Raw genomic sequence first — 16250 nt, 5'->3', positions numbered from 1 at the left:
CACAAAACACCACTGAATTTTGCAGATGTGACTGTGGGACAGAGTGCAAAAGTTGGAAGCATGGGGGTAATCTTGGTTGTCCCAAGCTGAGCCTCCCACGCTTATAAGTCAAAGTCCTAAGAAAAGTTTGAAAGCTATCACCATGTCATTTCAATCTCCTTTGTTTATTCTTGTTTTAGAACAAGCTTCAAAGATGCTTCAGTTACTAACGCCGTTAGATACTGCTTTCATACTGGCAGTCTGTATAAAAGACTGGAAACGTTTTATTGCAAGTAATATTCATTTCCCACCTGGAGGCATATAATATAGCACTGGGTTTGAACACCTTTTTTTGGTCTAAGTATTTTCTAGCTTACAACCTAACTTTTACATATCAAAACACTTTTGCATATGAAACTAGCTTTAAAAGCAGGTTAAAAAAACCCAGCTGAAGAGGTCAGTGATCATATTTAGGAACCAGAATTAATTATCTAAGGCTTAGATTTTCTACAAAAACTTTGTCAAAACCAGGAGTCAAAGACAAGATCAAAGAAACACGGTGGTAGGGTTAGTAGCTGAGCACGTGTAGGGAATATTCTTACAGAATCAGTATATTAGCGGCTGCTCAATGGTCACCCATTCTGTGATCCCACACTTGATGAATGAAGTCGTGTAAGTCACATTCACTGGAGACAGCTTACTAAATCAATACTGGCATCACCGTTACATCTTCATGACAGGTTATACTCTTTGTATCCTGTAAATCATGCCTCTCCCTACTTTTCTGTTAGCTATTTTTTAAGTAGTTGCACTCAGAGGCTTACACTGGGATACAGGTGTAATGCCTGTTCTGCACCTAGGATTTATTTATTTGAGTGGCAATCATTTCTCTACTTCCCATTGAAAATATATTTGACCTCACTAGTGATACAGATTTCCCAGCAAGCAGGCTTTAGGCATGGCACGATTCCCGGCATTTCCCTGCCCCATCCAATAGCTGCCTTCAGCATCTTCTGCCTCCTGTCCAAGTCAGACAGGTCTGCTACCCCTCCCCCTCAAGTCCCTGTGGATGAGCGAAAAGAAGAAATTCAGCCCATTTTAGGGCCATTTCCTATTCACCTGGAGTGGCATCTTCCGGGATGTCAAAGGAATACACTGGCTTGGAGAATTTGGGAATATGGTCATTCACATCGCTAACAGTGATGTTTATTCTCATGTCTGAGGACTGCAGGCCATCATCAGCACGAACCAGCAAGGAGTACTTGGAGCGGCGCTCCCGGTCCAGGCGCTTGGTGGCTATCAGATCTCCTGACTCGGGGTCAATGTGGAAGCTATCATCCGCACCGCTGATAATAGTGTATGTGACGAGGGCATTGGCTCCCTAAGTAAAAACAGAAGTGGTCAAATCAACTTATTTGCCAGGAAAACCACATCGTAATTTTCAGTAACACAAGAATTGTTCCAGTAACTGTACTCGGCAAATATTTTTCATAACTGTTTCCTTCAATAAACAGCCTTCTTGTCCACTCCCTTCATTTCTCCAGTATAGACACATACGCACACATTTTTTATTTATGAGACATGAAATGACAAGATTACTCGGATACTTTTTGCTCCACTGTTCACGAAAGGATCGCATCCAGTCAGTGCCATAAAGCTCTGATACCTGTTTGAATTTCAAGCCAGCATCACTGAGCAGTGCAACATCTTCCCTCTTAACAGGGATCAGTGTTTATTCTTCTTGTTTTATGTTCAAAGGTTAAATTAAATGCCTGCCAGTGAGATCAGCTCTGCCTTTCTCGCTTTCTGGAGGCAGGATGGAGGGAAGAGGAGAGGGAGGGATGAAAGGAGGGAGGACCAGGGGCAGCCATGCGGCAGCTCCATCAGCCAGCATGCATGGCAAGAGCTGCAGCTCTTGGGCAGGAGAAACTCATGGGAGCCATGCCTGCAGCAGCCCCTCAAAGGCCAGTTTCTACATGGAAGTACATTTACCCCTGTAAATAAACAGCCCCGCAGCGAAAAATCATGTGTCATTAAAATCACAGTTATGATCTCTTGGGTTGCGCTGGAAGTCGAAAGCATTTGCTTTTGAGTCAAAGTATCTCATTTGTCCTTGGAAAAAATGGTTTCATATGGACTTTGCGCATTTCTGTTAAAAAAGAAAATTAAGGAAAATAAACGTTATGTAGAAAACTGATCACTTCCCCCCACTTAAAGGTTGAATTTAAAACTTAGGAAAAAAAATATGGAAGCTTCCATCCAAAAAATATTGACACAGTGCGTTTTGCCTCAGCCCTGCCCTGTCACAAACCACGAGAAGTCCCCTGCATCCAGTCTGCATCATTGACTATTAACAAGCAAACTGATCAACCTTACTACAGCTCTTAGCTCTGAGGAGGACTGAGGTTTCCTAGAAAAAGGGATGCTACTTGAGCTCCCTATTCATCCACCTCCTGGGGACGGGTTGTGCAGGGACTGCTGCACCCAGAGGGTGGTCCAAGGGATAGAGGCGCGCAGCACCAGCTTGGGTGACATCTCCCCCAAAAGCCAGTACTCAGCTATAAATTTTGCTTCTGAATTTATTTTTATATTATTATCAAAATTTAGCAGGCCAACTTTGGTTGTTAAGGGAAAACAGAGAGAGACCTAACAATCCTGGAGTCACGTCCTTCTTTTTCCAAGGCAGGCTGAAGGGCACCGAAGGTTTGGTACCTGCCAACATTGGACACATGTGCCTACATCCCCACACGCTGACTGTGCCCGCAGTGTGTTTTGGTGGGTGAGCAGGTATTTACCGTGCCCTGCCCTGGTGCCAGGGCAGAGCTCAGGTTCCACAGCTGAAACCTGCTGCTGGCACACAAGTAGCACTTCTGCAGTGAACAACAGATCAAAGAGATCAGGGAGACAGAAATTCTATCGCTGTTTCAAACACTCTTGCCTAAAAAAGCAAATTAACAGAGATAAACACCTGCTCGTATTTGTGAGATGAGAGACAAGCTTTAGTTACCTGACCTTATGAGAGTGCCTCGTGCCAAACTTTTTCTCTGGGGTGTTGTTTCAAAGAGTTGGACTGAGCTAACTGATAAAATGAAATTTAGAAAGAAAACAAGGTTCTACAGGTGCCCAGCCCTGAAGAGCAGCATGCAGTGCTTCAGCATACACAGCATCTGTGTGTTCAGGTGTACCTGGGGGAGGTCACACACTTCCCCCTAATTGTGTGGCTCATCAAAAACATCTGATGGCCTGATCATCAGATCAAAAAAATCTGATGAGAATTTAAGATTTCAGAGATGACCATATTCATCACTGCTTGCTTGACTAGCCGGTGTCCTCCCAATAGAGCACAGCTAAAACTACAGCCAGGCGTGATGCTGCTTTAATCAAAGTTGTAACTTTGGGTGATTTAGGTGAGAGGCAGAACGAGATACAGATAAGTAAAACTTACTAAAAATCTGTATAGAAATTTCCCACCAACAACTGACTTTAAAAAGTTGCAAAGTGCTAGAAACTGTTGCAATTGTTAAAGTGACCACTTAGCACCTAAAGAATGGCTTTACGTCTTTTCTCAGATCTCTATGATGTCCATATTGTAACAGACAAGGGCTTGAAATTTGCTGCCTTCACCGTACCATTTTAAAGCATTTACAAGAGAGATTCTTGTACACCTCTGTTCTGTCACTTACCCTACTGAAGCTAAAACTGTGATTCCGAGAGCATCTGTGCACGTAGCAAAGGCAGCATGTCATTTTACTGAGCTGCATATATGGGTTGTGTGTGTGCAAAGAAAGAAGCCAGAAAAATGTAACCTCGCATGAATATTATATGTAAAACAAGGAGCGCTCACCGTGCCCTCAAAAAGGAGGGGGGAGAAGTATTGCAACCCTAAACTGCACTGCTAAAAACCCTCAGACTCTTTGTAAAGGGTTTGGGTTACAAATGTTCTGGTAGGGAAATTGAAATCATCCTTTTTTATAAAAAGATTGACTGATTTCTGTCTAAGGTAACAAATCAATTCCCACTGGATGGAGTGCTTCAGAACGGATAACATATTAGGTGCAGTTTAGGAATGGTCAAAAGAGGCTGAAGCATAATATATTGTTAACATCTTAGACATCTGTTTGCCATATCACAGCAGAGAGTGGTTGTTCAGTATTTACTTCTTCCTAATCTGAAGACGAACAGCTAGAATTTTTGTTACAGATATGCACATATCCAAAATTCTATTTTTTGTCTGTGTGTCAGGCTGCTACCAGAAAATAAAGGGAAGAACAAAAAGTTCATGATCACATTCATACCATTCCTGGGGGTGTTCCAGTGGTTCCCTCTGCAGTAGTAAGATTAAGTACATCGATTAAAAGTCACAGGACGACTAACCAAGCTAACACAAAAAAGGTCAGAAATAAAATTCTCCTGAGGAGGTTAAATTACCTTATTATTTGAATGCAAGGATTGCTCGTTGTCAAATGTAACCCTATATTTTAGTGACAACACAACTTCTCTGAATGCTTATATTGACTTTTTAGGCTTTTCCCCAGTGGAAAGAATCAGTTCAAGTGAATGAAACAATATGATAAACATTCTCATAACTTACTTTCCAAAACAAATGCATACATCAAATTATATGTAGATATATTTGCCTAACACGTACAACAAGACTGCAATATCCCTCATGAAGTGACTGGCCAACTGTTTAACGTCAGTTGCTCAAAGCCTTTTGCTAGTTTCTTAATAGATCCTTAGTTGCAGTGTCCTCGCAGTAATGAATCTAAGCAGGTAAAACTATTTTGCAAACAGGTTCATGTACAGAGCATGTATTCCAGCATTGTTTCTTTCCCCCTCTTTTTGGTGAAGACCTTCTTTAAGAAAGGATAAAACTGGTAATAAGTACAGCCAAAGGGCAATTAGGCACCGTCAGAAGTTTTCTTGTTCTCCAAGGCTCGTCTCACGTTAATTCCATTGGGCACCTTGAAACTGGGCTCAACTACAACATCTCTGCTTCAAAGTTAGTTTAGAACTCAAGCTGTGCCTTAAATTAAATGTCAATAAATCTTTATCACAAGCTGGGCAGTCCAGCACCTTCACCAAGTCACAAGGTATGGCGTCAGATGAGACTGATAACAAGACCATCTAAAACCAAAATGTAGGCAATTTTTTGCACTTAGCAGAACCGCTCATTAAAAGATGTAAGGAAAATATTAACTCCTTACATACAAAGCAGCGAGCAGCATTCAAGTAATAGAGTATTTGTCTCACTTGCTCGTGTGTGTGCACCTCTTGTGACTCCATGATGACAAACACAGTTTTGTAAAAGGGCCAAATGCAGTTTAAAGCATGACCACAGTGATTCCCAAGGCCAAGTTCTCATGGAAGGAGCAAGGGAATTAGTAAAAACGTCCATTTCCAGAATAGTTTTTTTTAATACAGATATTCAAATAAGAAACCATGCTCCTACCTCATCAGCATCCATGGCTGTCAGCTGCAATATTTTAGACCCATCTCCTATGTTCTCTTCTACGGTCAGATCAAGCGTATCTGTGGGGAATACTGGTGGGTTGTCATTGATATCCTGAAGTGTTATTTCCACCTGTAAAAAGCAGGAATCAGAAAAAGTTGCGTGAGCGCCGAGTTAGACACTGATTGGACCTGAATGATACAAATCGCATAATTTTGAAAGAAATCAGGTAAATTGTTCTTAATCACACAAATTAGAACATTCCCAAATCACACCACCAATAAGAATAGCCCCTGCGGATATTAAAATTCCACATTGTTAAAAAATACTCATAGGCAAGCCTCTAACATAAATAAAGTTAATTTGACTTGTTGATAGCAACTGATTTTAAATGGTCCTAGTCTAGTTTATATTGGAAAAGATCCACTGATAGACTGTCATTGTAATCCTCAAAGTCGGCCCCTGGAGGACAGCTGCCAAGTCCCGGAGCAGGAGATCGTTCAACCATTAAATGCTGCCTGACATAAAGATGAGGTGGTGTAAAATTCTCTCTGAAATGTTTATATATTGGCAACTTCCCCTTCCAAGGGGGGAAAAAACACCCTTGCACTTTAAGTTTTTTTAACAAAAATAATCTCGTTTTACTCTCTCTCTCTCTCTAAGCTCTCCTCTAATTGCAAACATTAAACGTTACTTTAGAAGCACCCACTAGCATCTACTCTCCTTGCCTACACACACGTAGACAAATGTTCTTTTTACGTGCAATATTTGTATGCTTTCCAAGCAGTAATGACAGTTCCTGAAGGGTTGTTGTGTGTTCTTTATTTCTAGTTTTACATAAGCAAAATTGCTGCCCTGCTGACGCTAATTCAAAAAGCTTCAGAGCTCCATTTTCCCTCGTCACCAGGTATGACATGTAATATTCCAAAAAAGAAAGAAGGAAAGAGAGGACACAGCTGGTTTACATTTATCAGGGGGGAAAAAGGCTTGTTTTGGACCCAAAATATTAAATGGCCACCAAACTCTGAAGACCCGCTAAATGAGAAAGCCGAGTAGCTGAAGGAAGTCTGTCTTCGTTGTTCATCGAGGAATAGAGAAGGGGAGATGGGGCTGTTGCACAGGGAGGCAAAGCTATGGAAGATACCTAGACTGACAGACAACGTATTATTTATACTACGGTACCTGCCATGTCATTACCCACAAGGAATCTATCTCCCTGCACTTTGTCGAAAATATACAGGTTAGGCTGCTCTGGCTATAATCGGCACAGATATTTCTGGCCATCTGAAGTCTACGATTTCTACTATTTCTAGTCGCCTGCCATAATATTTTCTTGTTTCTTTCTATTTTCATACAGACCACCAATTGGCAAGTCACTCTGGCTTGATGACCAGGATGATCCCAAAGATAAGCACTTGGTGACAGAGGCTTGGCTGTGCCCACAGAACAACCTAGTCACCCGGGCTCACCTGCTGCATCTTTCCCTGAGCCCTCAGCGGCTGCACCCCAGGGTCATGGGTCTCTAGGTGCTTCCTGAGACCACGTCCTGAATGATGCTCCATTGCTCCTTCCTCCCAAAGGCAACTGTTTGAGAAAGGCTAACATTGCCACCAGTGCTAGGCTTCGTGATGGAACAGATCTGGCGTGTTGTGCTACTGTCCTCCGTCAAAGACCCCAAACCTATAAACTGCTGTAGACATGTAAGTACTCTGCGAGTATACTTGATCCCAACACACCCATCTCTTCTGTTGCAGAGGATGTTTCTAATGCAGAGAAGGCTGCGAGGAGCTCGGCTGTTTCCCTGATAAGCATTTTTCCTCCAAGAGGATTTCTTCAGAGGGTGGAGAGATCTAGACCATTGTCAACACATTATGGCTACGTTGGTCTCTGGGTATTATATATGCCACACAGGGAGACACCTTCCACCTGGTGCCATCCTCAGCCACCTCAAGTAAGCAAGCTTTATTCTCCCCTCCGCCCCGCCCCCTCATTTTGTGTTCAGTATTTATGCCCACAGTAGGTTACTGTTACCATCACCCTGCCAGAACGTTTCCACAGCATTAGAGAGAACTGCAGTGTTTTTAAAAGCATAGGAAAGATTACGTTCATATTATAGATATATCTGCTGGAAGTGCAGACAAACCCCTGGTCCTATAGGCTTTACATGACCTTTCACAGGAGGCCATTATTTCTTTATTTAATTCCTTTGACCGTTCACAAATGGTACACAAAACACTTTACGGCCTGAGACAGATTTATCATTAAATTTAAATCCCTGACAACAGGAGCACAAGAAGAGCTGACTGGAGCACCACAGGCTTCGACAACTAACAAACCAGACACAAACTTTCAGGGAATAAACCAGCCTAGGTCGGTTTTCATGGCGACTGCTGCATCTGGGCGACAATTAATCACAGAAACGGGAGAGACGCTATTCTTGCCAGGCGGGTCCTGCCCCACGACCTGGCACAGCAAACCGCGTATGCTCTTCTGCTCAAGGTATAGCATTTCCCCAGATACGGTTTCAAGGTAAAGCAGCTGCACAGCTTTGCAATTTATTTATTGGTACCATATATGTCACGCACAGCTAATGTTTCAGCTGCAGGTGACATTTCACCACCAGAACTCATTTTCGTGATGAGAGATTGCCTTTTGTAAGAATCCTATGAAAAATATATGACAACTTCTGGGGGTTTGGGTTAGGAGCTGTGTATTGCCTACAGCTTGCATAACGTAAAATAATCAGAATCCAAGAATACAGATGGCTAAGGGTTGCAGGACAAAATAAATTAATTATAAAGTCAGATTCCCAAGAACTGAAAAAAAAAAATAGAGAAAGTAATTTTATCCTTAAAATTCAGCTCACAAGTAAACAAAGACACTGCACTTTATACTGAAGGCGTGCTTTAGTTAGTGGTAAAATAAGAAATTCTCAAATAAGGAAGAGAATTTTTTAGAAAGAGACCGCAATATTTTTAAAGAACATTTTCACCATGATTTACTATTTATCCACAGGGCTTAGGTAATGCATATTGCTTCATAATTCATTGTTGGCTAAGTCTAATTAGCATCCCTATGTAAAGCTATCTTTCTACTTCTCCTATAACTTATGACTTCGGCTTACACGCAATAACCCAAACCTACGGAATAAGATCCTGGGATGTGCCTGTTTGCAGAAATTTCACTCAAGGAATACATCTCTAAGAAAAACCTTGAGAAAAATCTTCACATTTTCCCCAAAACAAAAGAGTCCATTATGTTTTATGCCAAAGGCCTCATTTTAGAAAGTATACATCCTGAATGAGTTAACGTATAAATTGAATGTCCAGTCTTCTAATCAGGAGTTCAGAAATTCATGTCACTTCAAAATTATTTCAGAAGTTCCAACCCAAAGCAGAAGCCTACTGGACAACCACAAGCACAAAGTCTTCCACCTTTGGTCACTGGAAGATTTAAGCACGTCTTATCACATCTTTACTGGGGAGGGATGAGACAAAAAAATAACCCACAAAGCTTTAATCAAACATTTAAACTACATCTCTCACCACCCAACTGCCTCTATCTTTCCAATCCCACATTACATTTGCATAAAGATATCGACGTGTATCACTGATTCTTGAAATACAGAGATTGATTAGTATCGTATGCTACCAATTAGTAATTGCGTGCAATTCTGCCTCAGACTTAATGAAGGCAAGACAAGGTGCTCATGGCAGTAATACTGGTCATCTGTACCATGGGCATCATGTTCAGAAGGGTCTACAGAACATGTGCTGTGCTCTCAGCGTACACCAATGACAAAACACCCACCAGTGACAACAGCAAGTACAAGAATAAATATCTAGGAAACCAAAGACCTCTAAACCTGAAATATGCTACAGGAATAAATAAATAAATAAATAAAGAAAGAAAGAAAGAAAGAAAGAAATAATCTTACGGGATTTGTCCAAACCTTGGTCCCTGGAATGGGAAGGACTCATTAGGTGATAACGCCTGTATCACTGTAGGCAGCAACGTGCCCAGGTTACATGAAAAGTAATAACCACCCCTCCCTTCTCCAAATCTATCCAACAGAGGGAATATTCTTGACTCACCTCAAACCCATCAGTTAATGTGACTCCAGGATGCAAGCCAGGTGCACGAATCTGTCACCTGAGAGCAGTCCTTGGACCACTCGAAGCACTATGGCTAGTCTCTAACCAAAAACTTCCACAACTTTCCATCTGATAAATCCTCTATTTCCATTTATATCAACAGTACCTATAATAAAGGACCCAAAACTTCTTACTTTCACTCAGAGGACTCAAACATAATAAAATATAGCAGCAGCCAAGGTAGCGACGCATGTTTGCCCACACCTTGTAGTTGTCTAAATTGCTCTCTCTGGTGGTCCAGGCACTGATGTGGGCTTTGCTCCTCTAACAGCCTTGAATTCCTGCAGAAGCCATGGGAACATAAATAGTCACAGACACTTCTAAGTCTGTTAAGCCTGGGACGGAAAACTGATTAATAGATTCAAAATGTTGCCTTACTTTGTTTCTTCAAAGCGAAATGAAGGAATCAGAAAGCTTTGTTCTAACCACGTACATATGTATGTAAACCTCCACAACAATCACTCTACTTTTGTATAAATTCTAACATAATGCTTTTTCATCACGTTTAATATGTCTAGAAAAAAGACTGCAAATTAAAGCTTTCCCTCACAGTTTATTCTGCATAAAAATACACTACTTATTTACTATGTCCTATAAAAAAAACCACAATAATTTTACATATAAATTTCTATGTAAACTATCTTTGGGTAGGTTTTGTTTGTTTGTGTGTGTTTTATGTTGAGTCAACCTATATTAAATTAAGATGCAAAAATACAGACATACAACAACTCATAGATTAGCAAAAGTAGCGGGTCAATACCATAAATTTCCCCATGTCTGAATCAAATTTCTCATTCTGCAGGCTTAGTAACATTCTGACAATGATGCCATGCCCCTGCCACTATCACAGAGGGCCAACCCATCCTCATCTGCAACAATTAAATTGCTGCAGCCTGCTGTCATAGACATGTACAAAGCTGAGCAAGTATTAATTACCTTTATCTTCTTAAGATTCATATTTGCTGCTCAAATTAGTCTTTTGTGTATTTTTCTCCATAAACAAATTCAGAAAAGATTGAGGCAGGGCAGCACTCACCTCACACGGTTTTGCCTCAATTTACTTTACATGTAGATGTAAGAAAAATAAGAGTTCTTTTCTTCATTCAGGCAAACCTCAGGTCTTAACAGATATTAGAAATCATACCAGAACCTCCCTTCCTAAAGCGTACAGTATCTATTGAAGCATTTAGGGCAGGAACCTGAACGCAAAATGTCACTGGGAAATTCAACTGCTGCTTCAAAATGTCTTTACTTTGAAGAAAGTACAAAATGCTCTCTTTGAGCATCAACTGATGGCATTCATGAGGATTCTGTGAAAGAGACACTTTACACAGAAAGTGGTGCTGCAATGTCAAGTCTTCAGTAGTTTCATACTTTGTACACAGTTCTGAAAACAATTTATTCTGAGGGAGGTGAAGGAGAAAATTATGATGGAAACCAAGAAAAAAAGGTCTTTTTTTTTTTTTTGTTAACCAAAATGAATATGAGTTTGCATTTGAATAATCTATTCTTATTCAAAGTAATTTGTTGAATTAAGGAACAGTTGCTCAAAGACAAAATTTCATTTCTTAGGGCAAAAGAACCAATCCACTTCAAAAACACCAGTGCCCCAGGCAATTATTACTGAAAGGCTAGACAAATTCCATGCTCAACATAAAAAGCTTAACATGAGAGTTTTATTCTGGAACAAGAAATTATTTTAGTGACCAAACTTACTGGGTTTATGAGCTACAAAGGTATGTAAAATAAAACATTGCACTGGAAGGCAACGTGCCAAATTCTATCCGATCGTAACACCTTCTATAAACCAATGGGCTCATTTGGCAAGAACCTATCCCTCTGTTTTATTGCACTTATTAACATTTCTTTTTCTTTTATTTCAAGGTGAGGAGGGTTTATAGACAGAATATTTTTTCTAAAGTTCTTCCATCTATTGAACGAAAATGAGGGGAAAAATAGATGCCACAAGAAACTTGAATGAGCTCATGTGGCAGCAGCAAGTTTCACCGGGAGTCCCCAAACACACACAGTAATTCTTGCTTGCAGCCACCCTGTCCGCATTACATGCTCGATCGGAGATCTATAGACAGAACACGACCTAAGAAGAAAGGAACTCCCAGATGTCTCACACGTTCGATACTTCTTCAAACGCTACGGCTATTTGATTAAAGATCAAACAGAGTGGAAAGGCAACAGCTTTTCTTTCAGTTTAGAGGTTGTTGAGTCATTCTTCTTCCCCTTGCTTTCTGATGTGAGGTTCACTGCCTCTCTCAAGAGATACCATGTAATAATCTACAAGCAGCATTGCCACACATTGCCTGTAGACTTGTGTTTATGCTTAAGCCATTATATGACCCTTCACATTAAAAAAATTAAGGAGCTGCTTCTTCACTGGACACCATGGAGGTGTGTTACCAAATTTAACAGAATAAAAGTGAAAGGAGTCTATTCCCTATCCCTTGTTAAATATTCTAAACAATATCATTCACAATCGTAAAAAAGAAAAATTCAACTATTAATTCATCACACCCATGTAACTGACTGAAAAAACTGGCCAACGCTAATAATTTTTCTTCTGCCTCCAGCACTTTAGCCTTTTTGTTCATCCAGAAAATAATGCTTCACTAATCCCGAAAAAGGCATATGTATGTGTGGATTCCTTTTTTTGTTGATGTGAGTAATCATATTGGCTACTCACATCAGCCAAGTTACAGTTAAACTGTCTGCAGGACCAGCACGTGCATGCTTCCTCCAAACCGTGAAGGCAAGGGAACAGAAAGATTACCAGAGTACAAGCAAGCAAAAATGCATTTCCAGAAAGAAAAGAAGAAAAATCCTTTTTGGAAAAGAAATCAGATGTTCCTAGAAAATCTCTATAATAATGTTCCTAATAATGATAAAAACCCATAAGCTACCCTGAACCAGTTTCCCACCTTGCCCTAACTAAAATACTGGGAAACAGTAAGTGTGGGGACGAAAAATAAACACTTATGTTTTAAAATTACTTGGATAACCAATAATAGCAGAGCTCAGGAAGGTGGAAAACCTGAACTACAGAGCATGCATATTTATAATTTCCACAACAAGACGGAAAGCCCATTTATAAAGTAAATGTCTTGGGACAAGGCAATAGCTTTTGCTCAGACAGAGGCTGAACGAGGCAGCTGAATATCCCATTTTCCAGGATGCAAACAATCCCAGTGCATGCTAGTACAATAAAAATCACATTAGTCTATTGTGCTGCAGGCCAGCAAACCTGTTAAATAGAAAAACAAAGTTGTTAAGAGTCCCACTATTAACAGCGGTAAGATTGCAGCTGGGGAGAAAATGTGAAAAAAAACCACCTCTAAAAAGGTGCTATTTGGAAAGAAAAGACATGTTTGAATGTCATGGGGCAGCAGCAGTCACTTGATCTTTGACTTTTGGAGTAACATCTTTAAAAGAAACAACACAAAAACCCAACAACAAAAATCAATGAGGTGAATATAATCCAAACTCCTTCTAGTCCATTTCAGGCAAAGTCCCTAATTTTAAGCGACGGTGACGAGCACTTAGGCAATAAACACGTGTCAGCCATATGCTTAGACCTTGGACAATTAGGATCTCTCTGCAGAAGCTGATGAGGGCACAAAACTTAATTTTGATGTCTGAGCATAAGGGTACCTTAATAAAAGAGAGGATGTGGAAGTTGCCCAGGGCTACACAACTGCCCACTCCAAGCACCCCAACGCAGAATAAACGTTAACCCAGGAAAAGACAACAGTTTGAGCCCATACGGAACAGGGATTATAGAAATATTTCTTTCTCCTTCGCAAAACCAGGAATTACTACTGATTACCAGCCTTCTAATCGTTTGGAAACTTAGGGCTCAATGCATTTTGTCAATGTTTAATTTTCACCATTAAATAAACATGCATGGAAACATGGTTAATAAGATTTATATGTAATGTTGGAGTTACCCAGCTAATTTTAATCTGTGGGTTCTAATTCCAGTATTTTAACACTGTGTAACTTCCCAGGAGTTAAAATGGTAAAGTACAGTTTAGTAAGGCAATCTGACGTTTTGCAACCAATTACATAAATTTATTTATGTAATTTATATATATATATATAAATTTACAATTACATAAAGCATCAGTATTTTCTAAAAAATGCCAGGAAATCAGAGTGCTTTCAAAAACTCAGGGATTTAACTGACACTACCAGAAAAATCATAGAATCACAGAACAGTTTGGTTGGCAGAGCCATTTAAAGGCCATCTAGCCCAAACCGCCCTGCAGTGAGCAGGGACATCTTCAACTCGATCAGGTTGCTCAGAGCCCCATCCAAACTGACCTTGAATGTCCCCAGGGATGGGGCATCTGCCACCTCTCTGGGCAACCTCTGCCAATGTTTCACCACCGTCAAGAAAATTTTCTTCCTTATATCTAGTCTAAATTGGGTGTAAATCCATTTTCATCATTATGTAAAATTTCAGTTAAGAAGATGTAATTTCTTTGTGCTGCAAAGAAAAGGTGCCATAATTTGTTTTTTCTTTCTTCCCACTGTCACCCCCCCCACACCCCTTTTTTTTTTTTTTTTTTTTTGTTAAGGTGACCACTGGGAGTTGCACTGCCTGGAGTCTTGATTAAATGTTTCACTGCATCCAGAACACTTCATCATGCAGCATAGCCAAAATCTATTATGGCTTGCAAGTGACTCATGCTTCAGCTATGAGAAGACCATAATAAAGAACATTTTACATAAAAATGCCAAAAAGGTTGGTAATTTAATCTTGATTCTAAGTAGGTATGCAAGGTCTCTGCGTCCAGCCTGTGCAGACAATAAGGCATTGTCTGGAAACACGCTACCTACTGTGGTTACATCGAACTTTTCGGCAAAGCCCAGATGATAACGCCACTGAAAAGAAATGACTCGTTCATGTGAGAGAGCTGCAAATACCGGTTTTAGCAGACATGCAGTATGATTTATCCATTCGTGCTAGGGGTCCATCAGTATCTGGGCATAATGCTCATTAAAACCAGAGACATGGGAAACGGCATTATTAGCCTGTGAGTAAACACATGTGGCTGATAAATTGTGTTGCTCTACATGCTCATAGTAATGGATGAATAAACGCCCAAGCAGCACACAGAAATAAACTTCTAGAAACTATTCTTTGCAGCACTTGCCCCTGGCAGGCATACCGTACATCGCGGAAGGGGCCACCAGCAGTATCCTGACACAGCCACTAATGAAACAAGCACTGGAGCCGGGGGCTCACCCCTGCTGCTCAGCAGCTCCCGGGTCCGAAGCCAGAAGCAAAGATGCTCTCTGGGCTTCCCCGACTGACTCTCTCCACTTCAACCAAGCCATTCATGTGTTCAGATACCCCATCAGGTCACTCCAGGCAAAGATTTGTCACGATGTCCTGTTACGCACCCCAGGGCACAGGGAAAGGAAGGGTTGGATACTCAAATGCAAGCGAAGCAAACAATTCAGGCTATGTTTCAACTACCAATTCCTTATTGCTCGGGCGCGTTATATGCAAGCAGCCACAGCTGGTGGCATTCCTCTAGCAAAGGTGACTACTTCTGCTGACCCAGCAGAAGATCGCTAGCCAGGACACCACATTGGTACCTCCGCTCCCAGTCCTGAGACACCTGCAAAGGCTAGCTGAGGATGCAGTGCGGTACCGATGAGTAAGGCTTTGGGGGCTGATTCCATCGTTTCTAAAGCCAGAACAGTAAAAAATGTTTTTCTAAAGGCAAAGCAAGCCACGTTGTCATTCCCACTCTTCCTGAAATCAATATTTTTAAGTAATTGTTTAAGCGCTACATCATTTACTGCTCTCTAAAAAGAGGCATGGTCTCACATGCAACAAGAGGGAATTAAGACTGGGTTGAGGAATGCACTACTCAAACCTTGGCTAATATAAGAAAGTAACAGCACACTTTTTAAAACACACATCAAAACATGCATAATCATATATATGTAAACCCCAAATAATCCAACTTCACAATATATGAGAGATAAAAATCCAAGTGGTACAAGGAATAAAACTGATAAAAAATGCCACAAGCAGTCATGTTTCCCCCCCGCCCCTTCACCACAAAAACCATAATGAAATACAGGTTATTTTGTCAGTACTGGTAAATGAGTAACATGTGTAGCTCAGTCAATATTCATACAGTTTAAAAAAGAGATTGATTGTTCGAGTAAGTTATTTTGAACTCCGTTTCAACAGGGCCATCTAACATACTAGGACCTCTCCCAGGTCCGCCCAGAAACAGCAGCCCGGTGGGACGGACGCGTAACTGTGCTGGCACCGAGGACCATAAGCTGCTCCAACTGCATATGGCACCCGTGTGTGCATGTGTATGTATACATGCATATGACAAAGGCCAGCTTGCCACGCCAGCCTACCTGCTCAGAGTGGGCACAGGGACATGGCAGAGCTGTTGCATGTCTCCTCTCCTCACCCAGCTGGTCCCGATGGCGCAGCCCAGGCAGCTGGGGCAGGCAAGGCACATCTTTCCTGGAGAAGCTGACGTGAACTATGACTCTTCCCACAACTGGAGAGGATCAGTTTTCCAGTCTGCGCTGGAACAACATCTCAGAGAGGTTTGCCATACAAGTTAGAGCTCAGGCAGCACTGCATTCAGTTAGTCCAGCATACCCAGAGT

General features: G+C 41.1%; 1 protein-coding gene across 1 annotated transcript in view; it reads right to left on the bottom strand.

The window, feature by feature from the left end:
• Nucleotides 1-16250, bottom strand: part of FAT4 (FAT atypical cadherin 4) — a 151275-nt gene that overhangs the window by 66416 nt on the left and 68609 nt on the right. Inside the window, 2 exon segments of the mRNA XM_005238547.3 lie at nt 1099-1360; nt 5432-5563. Coding sequence (XP_005238604.2) covers nt 1099-1360; nt 5432-5563 — 394 coding nt within the window.

The sequence above is a fragment of the Falco peregrinus genome, chromosome 2 (genome assembly GCF_023634155.1).
Source record: "Falco peregrinus isolate bFalPer1 chromosome 2, bFalPer1.pri, whole genome shotgun sequence".
In the NCBI taxonomy this organism is placed as follows: Eukaryota; Metazoa; Chordata; class Aves; order Falconiformes; family Falconidae; genus Falco; species Falco peregrinus.
Note: the sequence above shows the minus strand (reverse complement) of the source record. Positions and strands in the feature narration are given on the sequence as shown.